Genomic DNA, 14796 nt, shown 5'->3' with positions numbered 1-14796 from the left:
GAGTGAGGCTGCCTTTTCAGTCAGGATGCCTTCAAGTCACATAATGAGATGTGACTGGAATGGGAACTGGTAGCTAGGAAGGTCAATTCTGGGATTTGACCCCAAATAACAAGTTGCATAGCTGGAAAATATTCAGAGAACTCACATGAGTCGTCACAGTCATCTTCATAGGTGATATGACATCCTTTGCCGCTGCTTAATATGACATAGCCCAACACTCACTTTTCAACAATGAGGGTTCCTAGTTAATGCTCAGGGGTTCAACCTTTCCTTGTACATTTCGCAATGTTGCCAGGCTCACATTCACTTCTCGCTCCATACCTTTAGCTTTCAGCAATGACAGACATGTTTCCCACACTCACTGGCATTCTTCCCTCCAATACTGAACAGGGTGTCTCTCAATCGAGGGAACTGGAAAGACCCAGCAGGGCAGAGGCACACCTACATTTCCTCAGCCCTTTGGAGGATGCAGAATATTGCATCACTGGGCTAAATGTGGCAGAGGCCATTGTACCCAGTGTCACTGAAAACCTTCAAGACTATGGCACACACCTGCTTTTTGTATAACTTAAAATCCCTTGTCATTCATCTTTTTATCTGGTATGAACTGCAAGCAGTGGATGATGTGACTGTGGGCCTCTTACTTTCCATTCCACATCTCTTCCCTTATTCCATCCTACCACTCAGTAATATTGCTTTCAGATGCCCAAAGAACAGCCAGCTGACCCACCAGTGGCCCCTCATCATGAAGGGTGAGAGCTGCACCTGACTTCATTGAAGAAACACCATCACCAGATTTGACATTTGTAGTCACCAACACAGGTTTTGTCCCTGTACAATGTTTAGGGGATGGTATAGAGTTGGGATCAATGCATGGCATATCATTAGACAGGAACAGGCTGTAACCAGGCCAAGGAGGAAAGGCAGTTCCTGTGCCAACTCACTTGAAGGCAAGGTCACAGGCGAGGTCTGCTGTAGAGGGTTTGGGTGTGAATTTTGATAGGGTTGTGAACAGTAGAATGCTATTGAACATCCTCACAAAGAAACTTGGTACATTTGAAAACGTAACACAGCCCCTATTATAAGTGTTAAGGAGCATGAGAAGTCCATTCCAATTGGCACAGGGTTTCTTGTACAGCAATAGACCAAGTCTTTCAAGCATGGAGATGGTGGCAAATTCTGTGACCGAACTTATGAACCCAGTGTTGAGAACCATATATTGGAATTGGTCCTTACTCACAGTCACACACTCTGTCAGCTTCCATAACAGCACAGGCTTCCCAACATCGCAATACTGGAAGTTCAGAGTGAGGTTGTGAGCATGATGTTAGTTGCTGTGCAAGCTCAGCTTGATGACATGTAAGCTCAGACTGATGCCCTCAGCCTGTGGACGTCAATGTTCAAAGAGACTTTCATGTTCTCCTCCATAAAAAAACCAGGATTACTGAGATGTGTCTCAGGCTGTGCATCCATGCTGCACAAAGCTGCATTCATGTAACACCATTGCTCTGCCAGTGCTCCTGCTGTTGCCCCCACTGCAGGCAAGGCTGGGGGCAAGAGATCAGCTGCAGTCTCTGCTGGTGAGAGTCATAAGCAATGATAGAATCTAATTCATGACTGGTGCATCCTTCACAAGGGATGTTATTGCACCAAATATACCAGAACTATATGAGCACCAGGCTTTACTTTGTCATTTAAGTAAACTTCAGAATTTTTGCTGCAGAAATTCAATTAATTTAAATGCACATGATATAACTTTAGGAATTCAGTACAAAGTTAATCTAATGTCTGTTTATTTATGCAAGTGTTCGAAGAGTTGTGGTGGTGGTTCAAGAAGGCGGAATGCTGTTTGTGTCAATTCTATGGGGACTGTTCTTGGCGATAGTAAATGCAGTCAGCAAGAAAAGATGACTGTTCAGCGATGCAATGAATATACATGTCCTGTGTGGAAAACAGGTGAATGGTCAGAGGTTAGTTAGATTTATTTCTTGATGTTTTCTTGGGAACGTTTGGTCACATAATCTGCATTCTTTAATACTTTGTTCCAATGAAGCTGCAACTTGATTTGTTAACCTAAGCCCATAATGCTGAATTTCCCTTTCTCACTCAGCTGCTTACAGTTTGAAGGATATATTTTCCTTTGGGGCCCCCTACTGGGTACCTGTTGTGCTGCATATTTGTTGTGTGTTGCACCTGCAGGGAAAATATTGGGCTGAATTTTGCCACCGTAGTTTTTAAAATCAGGCAACATTTTTTTTGCCCCACTGTCTCCAGTTAAAGGTGGCGTCCTCTTGGTTTAGTCATCTGCAAGGTAGACAATTAAGAACACATAGCTGGGAATCAGTAATAAATTAAGGATAATTCACTCTGTCCTCTTTTGTGCTTATCGCCTCAGCAGCACTCTGACTCAGCCATTTTCTCCACTGAAAGTTCAGATTACATGCTACCATCATGGCAGTCAGACTTCCTGCTCTGCACTTGCCTCCTGTGAAGTAGTGAGTTATATGCATTGCTTTGTCTCCATTTGCTACTTGGCTAATGGCTGACTCACTAACAAGTTCAATCAACTTCTTACCACTGCTAGGTGGAACCTAAGACTTCTAAACTGCTTCTGTGAGGCTAAGAAACAATTCCTCTATCCTACCCCCACTCTCCTGGTATCTCCAAATAGCATGATCCAACCACTTTGATTAGCCTACATACTGCAGCAATGGCCTTCCTTGGGCTAGAAAGCTGGACAGAAAACAAGAAACAACAATGCAACAGTAGCTGAGAGACCTCCAACCGGAAAGTCTTCTGATCCTAAGATTGCCCTGATCACTGGATGGGAGCAAATGAGAAACATCTGAGCAACGTTAGCTTGGTCTCCAATTTTGTCTTGGTTTACATTGCCAATGCAGTCTTTTATTAGGTGATTCGAACAATGTATTTTTGATACATTTTGTAAACTGTTTTTCTGGTTATAACCATTATGGTTAATCTGGTAGTTACATGATCAATAGAGCTGCACCTATACACCCCTGAACACTATGGGCAATTTAGCATGACCAATTCACCAAACCTGCACATCTTTGGAGAGGACACAAAATGTTTAGTCATGAAGACAGAACTTATTACATTGAACTTGTTTGCACTGCAGAAAATAAACCTTAAGAAAACATGACTAGAACTTGAGAGGTTTGAGGTACAGTTAATATACTTAAATGAGTTTTTGATTTTTAACTGCACAGAGCTAGAGGAGAGGTGACCAAGAATACAGGTGAAGGCAGAGCAGTAGACATTGTCTATATTGACTTTAGTAAGGTTAGATCACAGGAGATCCAAGGAGAGCTAGCCTATTGGATACAAAATTGGCTTGATGGTAGGAGACAGAGGGTGGTGGTAGACGGTTGTTGTTTAGACTGGAGGCCTGTGACGAGCGGCATGCCTCAAAGATCAGTGCTGGGTCTACTGCTGTTCTTCAATTATTTAAACTATCGGGATGAAAATATAGGAGGTATGGTTACTAAGTTTGTGGATGACACCAAAATTGATGGTACAGTGAAGAAGTTTAATCGAAGAATACAACACGATCTTAATCCCCTGAGATGAAGAAGGGCAAATGGAGTTTAATTCAGATAAATGTGAGGTTTTGCATTTTGGTAAGACAAACCAGGGTAGCATTTATACCGTTACTGGTAGGGTCCTGCGGATTGTTGTTGAACAGCGACCTGTAGGGGTGCAAGTACATACCAAAGAGATTGCATGATTCCAATTGAAACTCACTACCTTAGAGTCCCTTTTGTGTTAAGCAATGGTGTTTGTTAGAGTACAGAAGGTACAATGGAATATGAGCCGAGCTATTCTATATACCTGAGGACCATTCTTTTAATAAGACAAAATATTGGCTCACTTGCTTTCTACTGGTGGTGTGCTTTGGCTGTGAGTAATGCACCTCTGTTATGATGGCACACTCGCAGTATGGAAACAGTAAATCAACAGTCTCACAATTCCAAAAATATGGTACTAATCTTTACGAAGGTTTGATTTTTAAAAATTTGATTTATTATTTTCACATATACCGAGATACAGTGAAAGGTATTAAATGCACACTAACCAGACAAATCATACCTTACATAAGTACATCAGGGTAATAGAACAGAATGCAGGTTACAGGTTACAGCTACAGAGCAGAGAAAGATCCATTTTAATATATAGAGTCATAGACCATGGAAACAGACCCTTCAGTCCAACTTGTCCGCGCCATCCAGATATCCCAAACCAATCTAGTCCCACCTGCCAGCACCCAGCCCATATATTCATATTCATATACCCATCCAGACGCCTTTTAAATGTTGCAATTGTATGTTGCCTCCACCACTTCTTCTGGCAGCTCATTCCATACATGTACCACCCTCTGTGTGAAAAAGTTGCTCCTTAGGTCTCTTTTATATCTTTCCCCTCTCACCCTAAACCTATGCCCTCTAGGTCTGGACTCCCCGACCCCAGGGAAAAGACCTTGTGTATTTATCCTATCCATGCCCCTCATGATTTTATAAACCTCTATAAGGTCACCCCTAAACCTCCAACACTACAGGGAAAACATCCCTAGCCTATTCAACCTCTCCCTATAACTCAAATCCTCCAACTCTGGCAACATCCTTGTAAAATCGTTTCTGAGCCCTTCCAAGTTTCACAGCATCCTTTCAATAGGAAGGAGACCAGAATTGCACGCAATATTCCAAAAATGGCCTAACCAATGTCCTGTACAGCTGCAACATGACCTCCCAACCACTATATTCAATACTCTGACCAATAAAGGAATGCATACCAAACGCCTTCTTCACTATCCTATCTACCTGTGACTCGACTTCAAGGAGCTATGAACCTGCACTCCAAGGTTTCTATGTTCAGCAACACTCTCCAGCACCTTATCATTAAGTGAATAAATCTTATTCTGATTTGCTTTTCCAAAATAACAGCACCTCGCATTTATCTAAATTAAACTCCATCTACCACTTCTCAGCCCGTTGGCCCATCTGATCAAGATCCCATTGTAATCTGCAGTAACTTTCTTTACTGTCCACCCCACCTCCAATTTTGGTGTCATCTGCAAATTTACTAACTACACCTCTTAAACTCGCATCCAAATCATTTATATCAATAATGAGAGGTCCATTCACAAGTCTGATAACAGCAGGGAAGATGCTGTTCTGGGGGTTAATGGTGATGTTATTATGGAAAAAGCCAAATAATGCAACATTAGATTTAGTTTAAAACAACACTTGCAATTATATAAAGCCTTTCAAAATCTAAATTGTTTTATAGCAAATGCAGTATTTTTGAAAATATGTACTCTGTAGTGGGAGGAGTAGCAGCCGGTTTGTACTCAGCTAGCTTCCAAAATCAGCGAGGCAATAATACCCAGATAATTAGTTTCTGCAATGGTGATTGAGAGATAATGACTGGCCAGGATACCAAGGTTAATGTCTGCTGCAGTTATTCAACATAGTGCCAGATGATATTTAAACCCACTTTAGAGGGCAATGAGGCCTTGGTTTAACATCTCAATTAACAGATGGTACTTCTGACAATAGTATTGTGATATTACATTACAGTGTCAACTGAGAGTGTTGTGCTCAAGCTCTGGAGTGAAATTTAAGACTATTACTTCCTGACCCCGAAGCAAGAGTATGCTATCCTCTGAGCCATGGTTAATATTTTTGTTTATTAAACTATCAAACCTAAAATATTTGTAGACAGTGCCCTACCACCTATGAGACAAACTAAGGCACTTCTGTTGTTTCAGTACATCTTCCTAGACTGTGAAAATATCTGTCCTTATTTCTGTTGGAGTAGGTTTAGCTTTTGTAATAGACTTATTTGCATCTAGGTACCTTTTAATGCAGTAGATAATGCAAAATACAATGAAAATAGCTTGCGATCAGTTATTCAAAAACTCCAAAGAATCACCCTGATAACACAGTGTTTAATGTTTATCAATTGTTGCTTGAAGATGATTGTTAACCTTTATACTAAAGTACAATAGAGCAAATTGCTGGATATTTTAACGTTATCTGGAACTGCAGTAAATTTGCTGACATCCATAAACATTCACAATGTATCTGAGTTTATACTTTCACTATATTTGCTTGTATAGAAAATTATTTCTGTACTAAAAGCTCTTGAAAAGCATGGTCAATTGCTTTTATATTCCAATGTAAAGATATATTTAAGTCAGAAAAGACATAATTAGTCAAATTGATATCAATTATAGTGCTTAGTGACCTGTGGAAAGGGATACAAGCATCGTCAAACATGGTGTCAAGTTGGAGAAGAGCAATTAGATAATGGATTTTGTAACTCTGCAACTAAACCAGCATCAGCTCAACCATGTCAACAGCAGGAGTGCGCAGCATGGCAAGTTGGTCCGTGGGGGCAGGTAAAACTCCAATCTTATTCTTGCACTTTGTTCACATTTTCCAACTTAAATGTATTTTTGCTGTCTGTTACTTTGGTGGGTTTTTTTGCACAGACTTCAGAACAATTGTCCTCTTATACAAAGAGAAAAATGGTGGGTGAGGTACCTGCAGAATATTCAGCAGGTAAAGAATTAATATAATTGGGAAAACAACAATTCACAGAATAGGGAAATATATTCATTTCTGATTCACATTTACTGCCGCTGCTGAGAGTCACAAACGCATAATATCAACATGACACATTTAGATTTAACAAAGAAACATTTGCCTGTTTTAAAAATCACAAAATAACATAGCCAGAAATGGTCTAACTTACCCGTTAATTTTACACCAACATGCTTCATATGAGCCAACTGATCCAGTTCTACTCTTCATTATAACATGATCCTGAGGCATCTTCATGGAGTAAGTATAGAGACAACGATTCCTCTTATGACATAAGCTAGAACTAAAGGCCATTCTTGAAGAGTTGAGGAAACACCCATTTAAAGCACAGATTATGTGATTTTTTTTTCTCTCAGGGGGTCTCGCATCTTTGGAACTTTTTTCTGAAAAGCAAGTGGATGCAGAGTCTTTGTTTTTTTTAAGACATGGAAATAGATTCATGTTAGCAAAAGGGTAAAAGGTTATTGAGGTAACTGGGAATGAGGATTTGAGGTAATGATCTCATTAAATGATGTAGCAGGCCAAAGGAGCTGAATAACTGACTGCTCTTTGTTAATATGTTCATCTCATTTTTCATTTCTGGTGACCCTTTTGCCTTGGAAACTAATTGCCTTATAACAGAATTTAACAATACTTTGTGGCAGTGAAACCTTCATTTTCATTTGTATCCTTTCAAAACTTTTTTTATTCTTTTTGGTGTTATTTTAAATTTCTGCTACATCTTTAGCATTTTACCTCACCACAACTCTTCATAGATTCATATAGTGTGGAAACAGGCTCTTTGACCTAACAAGTCCACACCAATCCTCCGAACAGTAACCCACCCAGATCTCTTCCCTTACATTTTACCTCTGACTAATGCACCTAACCTACACATCCCTGAACAATATGGGCAATTTAGCTTGGCCAAATCACCTAACCTGCACATCTTTGGATTGTGGGAGGAAACTGGAGCAGCCAAAGGAAACCCACGCAGACACTGGGAGAATGTGCAAATTCCACACAGTCGCTCGAGGCTGGAATCGAACCTGGGTTCCTGGCACTGTGATGCAGCAGTGCTAACCACTGAGCCACTGCGCCACCCCAGTTTGGCAGGTCTTGAAGTGAACATCATAACTTTGTCAGCTTGAATCAAAAAGATCCTTTAAAAAGTCAACATCTCATTCTATTACATTTCTGTTAAGACTGAAAAAGGCGAAAAGCACGATATTGTTTGCTCAGGAAAAAAAATGTTGAGAAGTTCTTTCAGTCACTCATCCAGAGGAACAGTCAGGGTTGGCTCAAAATTCTCTACAAGATTGCTTTCACACGCTGATCAGCTTGTTCTGTAGTTGGCTTTCTTTAGCTGAAAGATCCAAACACAAAGTCCAAGCCTATCAAAACTGCAAACTAAACAGCCATAAAACCCAGTTGTAAAAATTTCCAGGTGTTTTCCTTGAGGTGAGTTTAAGCAGCCAGGGCCAGCAATTATCTGCAACCATGTGGCTTCCAAGAAATAGTTAAAAATTTTCATTTCTTTTCATTGACTATTTAAAAATAGTCCAAACATCTTCAGAATGCTTCAAATTTGGGCCTGTAAAACGTACCTTGTTACAGCCTTCACTGATTTTTCATTTTTTAAAAATTTATTTATCAATTTTGGTATGGAGCTGTGAGCTAATGATGAATTTTAGACTGTGGATAACAGTTTATGTTAATAGGGAAAACAGACCAAACAAGCTTTTGTTTATTCATGAGGCCAGGCCTGGAAGTTAATTGCACATTGGTTCCTGATCAAAAGATTCTGCAGATGACTTGTCACTGGGAAAGAGCATTATGTTTAAACAGATAGCAGAAGTCAGTAACTGGGAATTAGTTCCAGCAAGTCTAGAAAAGACTCTATTGTTCAACCAGATAGTGAATATTGAGTGGTGACTGGGACTACGTGAAGGAGATGGCCAGTCTGTCAGGGAGTGCTCTGAATTTGAATTAGATTTTGTACAGTGTTTTCTGAGAAAGTGAATCTGGCTGTTGATGCTATAGCATAAAGATCTGAAATTTCTCTTCCTAATGTCCTGTGAGCAGCTCTTGGAAGCACAGAGAATAAGAAACTAAATTATAAGTATTACTACCTTCATCTTCATCTTAACCTTCATATAAAGGTGACATCTTCCCAAAAGCAACAAAGAGGCAATTATTTATGCCTGTGGAAAAACCCATTATAAAAACCACTGAAATAACCTGGCCAGTTTGTTATAATCTTTTGTTTATACCTTAACCGTGTTTGTTTGTTTATCTGTCATTTGTGTGCATGAGGTTGAAAACAAAGACATTTGGTTTTATAGCCAGGTTAATTAGATTACTTTGTTGTTTAATTTTGGTCGACAAAATTATTGTGTTGTTAATAAATTGCCAAGTCTTTTGTTTAAGCTACGAACCAGTGTTGAGAATTGAATATTTTCAAAATCTAAGATTGGCTATTCAAAAAATTCTGATCAGGAACCATTGAAGTCATTTTTGAAGGTCTTTGAAAGTTTTAATTTTACAGTGTTGTGAATGCAGAGGTAGGAAAGTTGATTTGGTTCAGCCTTCTGCCTCCATGTTGTAACAATCTTCAGAACATATCTTACTCCTGTCGTGATTATTAACCATAGGAAAAGTAGTGGTTTGAAGGCACTAACTGACTAAGCACTGAAATCACACTTTACCAGAATGCACTTGAAGTTAGTCAGAAATGAAGAAAGTAACAAATATATCTAGCCATTTTTTAAATGCATGTTGTAATTCATAAATAACACTTGAGACAATATTATGAAAAAATTCCTTGCATGAGAGCTCATTTGGATATAAAATTTGTTATTGATAAATAAGAGTTGGTTAGTCATTTGGTACTTTGATTAATCTGATACCTTACTAAGTAAGCAGTTCAGGCAGCATCCAAGGAGCTTCAAAATCGACATTTCGGGCAAAAGCCCTTCATCAGGATGGGCTTTTGCCCGAAACGTCGATTTCGAAGCTCCTTGGATGCTGCCTGAACTGCTGTGCTCTTCCAGCACCACTAATGCAGAATCTGGTTTCCAGCATCTGCAGTCATTGTTTTTACCTTACTATGTAAGTTGTGCTTCTAAATGACACAACAAAAGGATTTTTCAGCAACTAAGTTGTTCTCCTCAAAACATATAACTTTACATTTTTCTTGTTATACTCAAGAAAAAGATTGATAAATTTCCAGATTTTAAAGGCATCAAAGGGTATGAGAAACCAGGAATGTGGCAGTGAGGTGGAGGATCAGCCTTGCTCAAACTCAATGTTAGAGCAGGTTCAAAAGGCCAAATGGCCTACTCTTGCTCCTAGTTTCTATATTCCTTAATTATGTCTTAATCTTTCAACCATTTACATTGAGAATATTCAGCATTCACCCTACTTCTGTCATTAATGCCCAGACCTTGTAACTTTTTAAATCTGTGGTGCCAAAGTTTCAGCTTCACTGACCAGACAGGGATCTGGTAGAGCAGATTTTCCATCTTTTATTGATGTACCTAATTTTCATTTCACACTATCAGATTGCTACCTAAATGGAGAAAATAATAACCGCCCCCCCCCCCCCCCCCCCCCCCCCCCCCCGCCTTGGATCTCTCTTTTTATTTGGATTTTCAAGGTACGTTATCCTGCTGGGAGATTATTCAACTCTGAGATGCCTGTGCTAATACAAAAGGAATCAAATATTGCAAATTCAGAAAGACAAACACATTGAATTTGAGGTTTCACTTTAACTTTAATTGATTTAGATTTTGCAGTTGCAATTATAAGCTATGATTTGAGAGAGCCATTATAAACATTTATAGTTCTGAAGAAGTCAAGACTGAATCAAAACATTGATTGTTTCTTCCTCCACAAATGCTGCCATACATACTGGGTTTCTCCAGCATTTCCAATGTTTGCTTCAGATTTCCTGCATTTGCAACATTTTCTTTGATAAATGTTTACTATTCTTGATCAGTTACAAGCTCCTTCCCATGTATAAAAAAGTTTTCACAAGTTTTGCAGCATGAGCTGTGATGCTGACTTGTGTATTCCCACTTTTGAGGGGGTCTGCTTCTACAGACAGACATTTATCCACCAGCCAATTAAGTCAATGCAAGTCTCCATTCTAACCACTTTTCCTACACTACCTGTAATTTTTCAGGCTGCATACAAGCATACAAAGTCTGTCAGATGGATTGAGGTGGCCACCCAGTGGCAGGTTTTCCTTCCGCAATGTAATTCGGATCACCTTTTATTTTTCAACTTTCTACAGGCTTTAGATGGCACCTCCACCTTAAAGCAGTTGTCTCCACCTAATGTGGCCACCTTTCCCAGAGCTGCCAACAACCAGAGGTTCAGTATTCTGGCTTTCCCAGAGCCTGTCCACTGGCCTTAGTTGGACTGGACTCCTGCATTCTCCAAAATCTCTGTCAGGGTTTTGTCACCAGCATTTCCATGTTACCATCCCCCATTACATTCTGAAGGTAGGAGCAGGAATCCTATAATAAACATTCTGTCCATTCATTTCACTCCCTGATTGAGACAGGATTTTTCTTTTTTAGTTAAATGATATGCTACCTTGTTAAGATTTAATTTTATTGTGATTTGAAAGAATTAACAGCATACCATCTTCATAGTGCACAGCAACATGTGGGACTGGCTATCAAATGCGAGCAGTAAGATGCATAGCAGGCTCGTATGGCACTGTGGTCAATGATAATGAATGTAATGCTGCCACCAGGCCGACAGATACTCAGGTAATTATTATGAGCATCTTTAAAAAGTCAAACTAAACTGTTTGTTGGTTCATCGCTGTTTTTGTTGTTGTGTTTCAATTGGTCAGTGCAACTGAGAATTGCAAAACACTAGTCATAGTTGAAGTGCTTGGAGCTGGTCCTGGAGTATTTGAAGAATATGAGTTTATTTTGTTTATTAGCCAATTATTTGCATTTTCTTAAAATATTTAAAAGATTTGAAAGCACCTGTTTATTTTCAACCCTTTATTTATGCTGTAGGACTGTGAATTAGCTTCATGCCCTGATATGCATCCAGGAAGAAGAGAAGAGAGAATCCCCAACCATATGACCTACAGAACTGAATGGAGATTTGGATCCTGGACACCGGTATGCAGATTTAATTTTAATATTGTCATTAAGTAATATTCGTCTATGTTATGAAGAAAATTTATCAAAGTATTGAATAATTGCTGATATTGACAGTGAATTAATTGAGTACTAGCATAAAATTACAAGTCAATGTCACCTGCACTTTTCAAGCATTTTACTCCAAATTTTATTTTTAACTAACCAATATTTTCCATAAAATATTTATAACCATTCTTATCCAACAGTGTTCTGCCACCTGTGGGAAAGGTACTAAAGAACGCTACGTTAGCTGCCGAGATTTCCAAGGTGGAGTGGCTGATGAATCAGCTTGCTCACATCTATCAAAGCCACCATCTAGAGAAGAGTGTATTGTCATCCCATGTGGACGCTGGAAGACTCATGAGTGGACTCAGGTTAGAAATATTACTTTTCATTATATCACAGCTGCAAATCCACATACAACAAACAATGTATTTTTGGCATATGTGACTTTGGTAAAATAAAGTTCTGCTTCATTTAGATTCCAGTGTTTGAAGCACATATGTCATTGAGTGCCAAAACAAATAAATGGTCAAAATCAACAGAGTGCAGTTGAATATTTTCATTAATGCTTGTACATCTTCAACAACACTTACCTTGGAACTATACAGTGTGTTGCACTAAAGCGCATGCAAACAATAAAATGACATGTCTGCTTCTGGAAAGCAAAGCAGCAACCGGAATGCAATGTTCTGCTCCAAGAACACTTTCAGAAAGTTGAATGGTACTTTGTTCCCTTAGTTTCACAGTTCTATTTTTCTATGTTCGATTTTCCACAAATTTGACCTATACTTAACACAGAGAATGGTGGAAAAACTCAGAAGGTCTGGAAGCATCTGTGGAGAAAGAGACAGAGGTAAAGGTGTTTATCTGGTGTGAAGCTTACTCAGCAGCAATCAGCATACTTTATATTTTCTTCAGATTTTCAGGGTTTTGCTTAAGTTTTGATTAGTTTCCATGGCTGTCTTTCTATAAGGAATGCCTGTATTTTAATTACTATAATTTTGGCACTGCAATTCAGAACGGAGGGTGTGAGCTCAAACCTCACCTGGAACAACTTTTATTGACATGGAACCATGGAACAGCAGAACAAGGATAAAGACCATTTTTGAGGAAAATTGTCTTTTGTGGACATTGAGAAATACCTGGTCCTGGGGACATTTCTCAATTTTCAACAGGATTCCTGAAAATATTCAACATGTAAAGAAGTGTGTGTAGCGATTGAAATGAAGCTTAAAGAAAATGTTGCTGAGAAAACAACGAGTCTTGGTGCTGGATTTCTTAGGTGGAGATCAGGGAGTATTAAAGGAACCCATAAATCATGACAATCCCCAAATGTTTTTGGGGATTTCTAATAGCGATAGGGCTGGAGACTGGGCTCTTGGTGATGTCAGACGACATACTGGATTAGTGGTGCTGGAAGAGCACAGCAGTTCAGGCAGCATCCAACGAGCAGCGAAATCGACGTTTCGGGCAAAAACCCTTCATCAGGAATCAGACGATAACCTGCTTGGACATATACCTGAAACTTCTGACCCAGAAGTTATGGTGCTACTGCTATGCCACAGGAGACTGTATGCTCCCATAGTCCACACATCTCACTCTGCTACTTTCAATTTCCCCAAAAACATTTGGGGCATCGGTGTCGTCCTTGCTGTCCCTGGAGCGGGACTCCTTGAGGAACAGAACACCTTGCAGGAGCCTTGGAGCCGTGCTTGAGACCAATTTAAACAAAAGATAAACTCTTATTTAAGCGATATCTTTTTATTCTTTTAGTAGCTCAAAATGGTGTCAAATTTGGCGGCAAAACACATTTCACTGTATCTTCAAGATTATATATGACAATAAAATCAAATAATTCAATAATAATTCAAAACATGGCTCACTTTCTTGATGAGAGTATATAAATCAAAATCTCCACTATTCTCTGGGTTCCACGCAGCTGCCTACAAGCAAAAACATATCTATATACTCTGTAAATGCAACATGGAATTTTTACATTGAGGTCGTTGCCTATCAGACTTGCAAAAGTATCAGCGCAAGTATCTAATCAAAAGCTCTTTCAATTCATAAAAGCACATATTAAATCAAATAGTCATGAAGTGTTGCAGTGCAGAAGCAAATTATTACATGCCAATTAGAAAAGAGCATCTAATCCCTCTTTTCTTAAGCAGTGATCTAATTCTATTATGAAATAATTCATGGACTGGGCTTCTAGTTGAGCATCCTAGAGCAGATTTATATTTAATTATAAAATTGACTGAAAAATGTCAATTTACACTCTTCCTTTCTCATGGCTTTTGCTCAACCTGCTGCTGAAATGATTTTATCTATTTGAGTTTTTTGAGGCTTCTGTTTCAGGTTTTGTTCCTTAGCCCTAATTTGGTAGATTCAGCTTCGATCAACCCTCGTGGTATAATGTAAAATCTTGTCTGAAATTAAAAAAATGCTAGAAAACATTTGACAGGTTCGGTAGATCTGTGTAGAAGGAGAAACAGAGGAAGTGATTTTCAGCTCCCAGAGGAGGTGAGAAAAAAGGCAGCAGAGAGAAATTAATTGGGCAAGAATCCAAAAACTAAGTGCTTGCTGTCAAGATAAACATTACTAATAAGGTTCTCTCGCTCTGAAGGCGAGTCAACTTTCTTACCATTAAGTGTCAAGAATCTCATCAGCATGAATTTGTATCCCATTAATTACACAACTCATAAGAATTAATTGAACCTTTGCAATTCTGGTCAGCATGGCTGAGTTGGACTGAAGGGTCAGTTTCTGTGCTGTACAACTCTATGACTCTAAATGATTGTTCTCCTATTGAGATACTCGATGCTTCAGATACTCGACAGCATATAACAGAAACGTACCTGGTGGCTTGGTCTCTGGGTGGGCCTTTTCTCCTTGTAGTGAAACTTTGTAAATGTTTATATAAATGCTACAACTACTGCAGACATATCTAAGGGTATCACAGCAGGACTTGACACTGGACCATCACAGACCCCCAACAGGAAGATAACTGTGCATTCCTC

The 14796-nt window shown here is 39.1% G+C and overlaps 1 protein-coding gene across 6 annotated transcripts in view; it reads left to right on the top strand.

Annotated features, from left to right (window-relative positions):
* Window positions 1-14796, top strand: part of adamts9 (ADAM metallopeptidase with thrombospondin type 1 motif, 9) — a 256708-nt gene that overhangs the window by 110027 nt on the left and 131885 nt on the right. For 5 of the 6 annotated variants that reach the window (XR_011962042.1, XM_072582483.1, XM_072582480.1 and 2 more), the window contains exons 21-25: window positions 1806-1970; window positions 6257-6421; window positions 11267-11386; window positions 11645-11752; window positions 11980-12147. Coding sequence is in view for 5 of the 6 variants with exons in the window: in XM_072582483.1 (XP_072438584.1) it covers window positions 1806-1970; window positions 6257-6421; window positions 11267-11386; window positions 11645-11752; window positions 11980-12147 (726 nt within the window). In the remaining variant the exon portion in view is untranslated. The remainder of the gene's footprint in view (window positions 1-1805; window positions 1971-6256; window positions 6422-11266; window positions 11387-11644; window positions 11753-11979; window positions 12148-14796) is intronic. The other variant, XM_072582481.1, reaches the window with a different exon arrangement.

Source organism: Chiloscyllium punctatum, chromosome 12, assembly GCF_047496795.1.
Source record: "Chiloscyllium punctatum isolate Juve2018m chromosome 12, sChiPun1.3, whole genome shotgun sequence".
Taxonomy (NCBI): Eukaryota; Metazoa; Chordata; class Chondrichthyes; order Orectolobiformes; family Hemiscylliidae; genus Chiloscyllium; species Chiloscyllium punctatum.
Note: the sequence above shows the minus strand (reverse complement) of the source record. Positions and strands in the feature narration are given on the sequence as shown.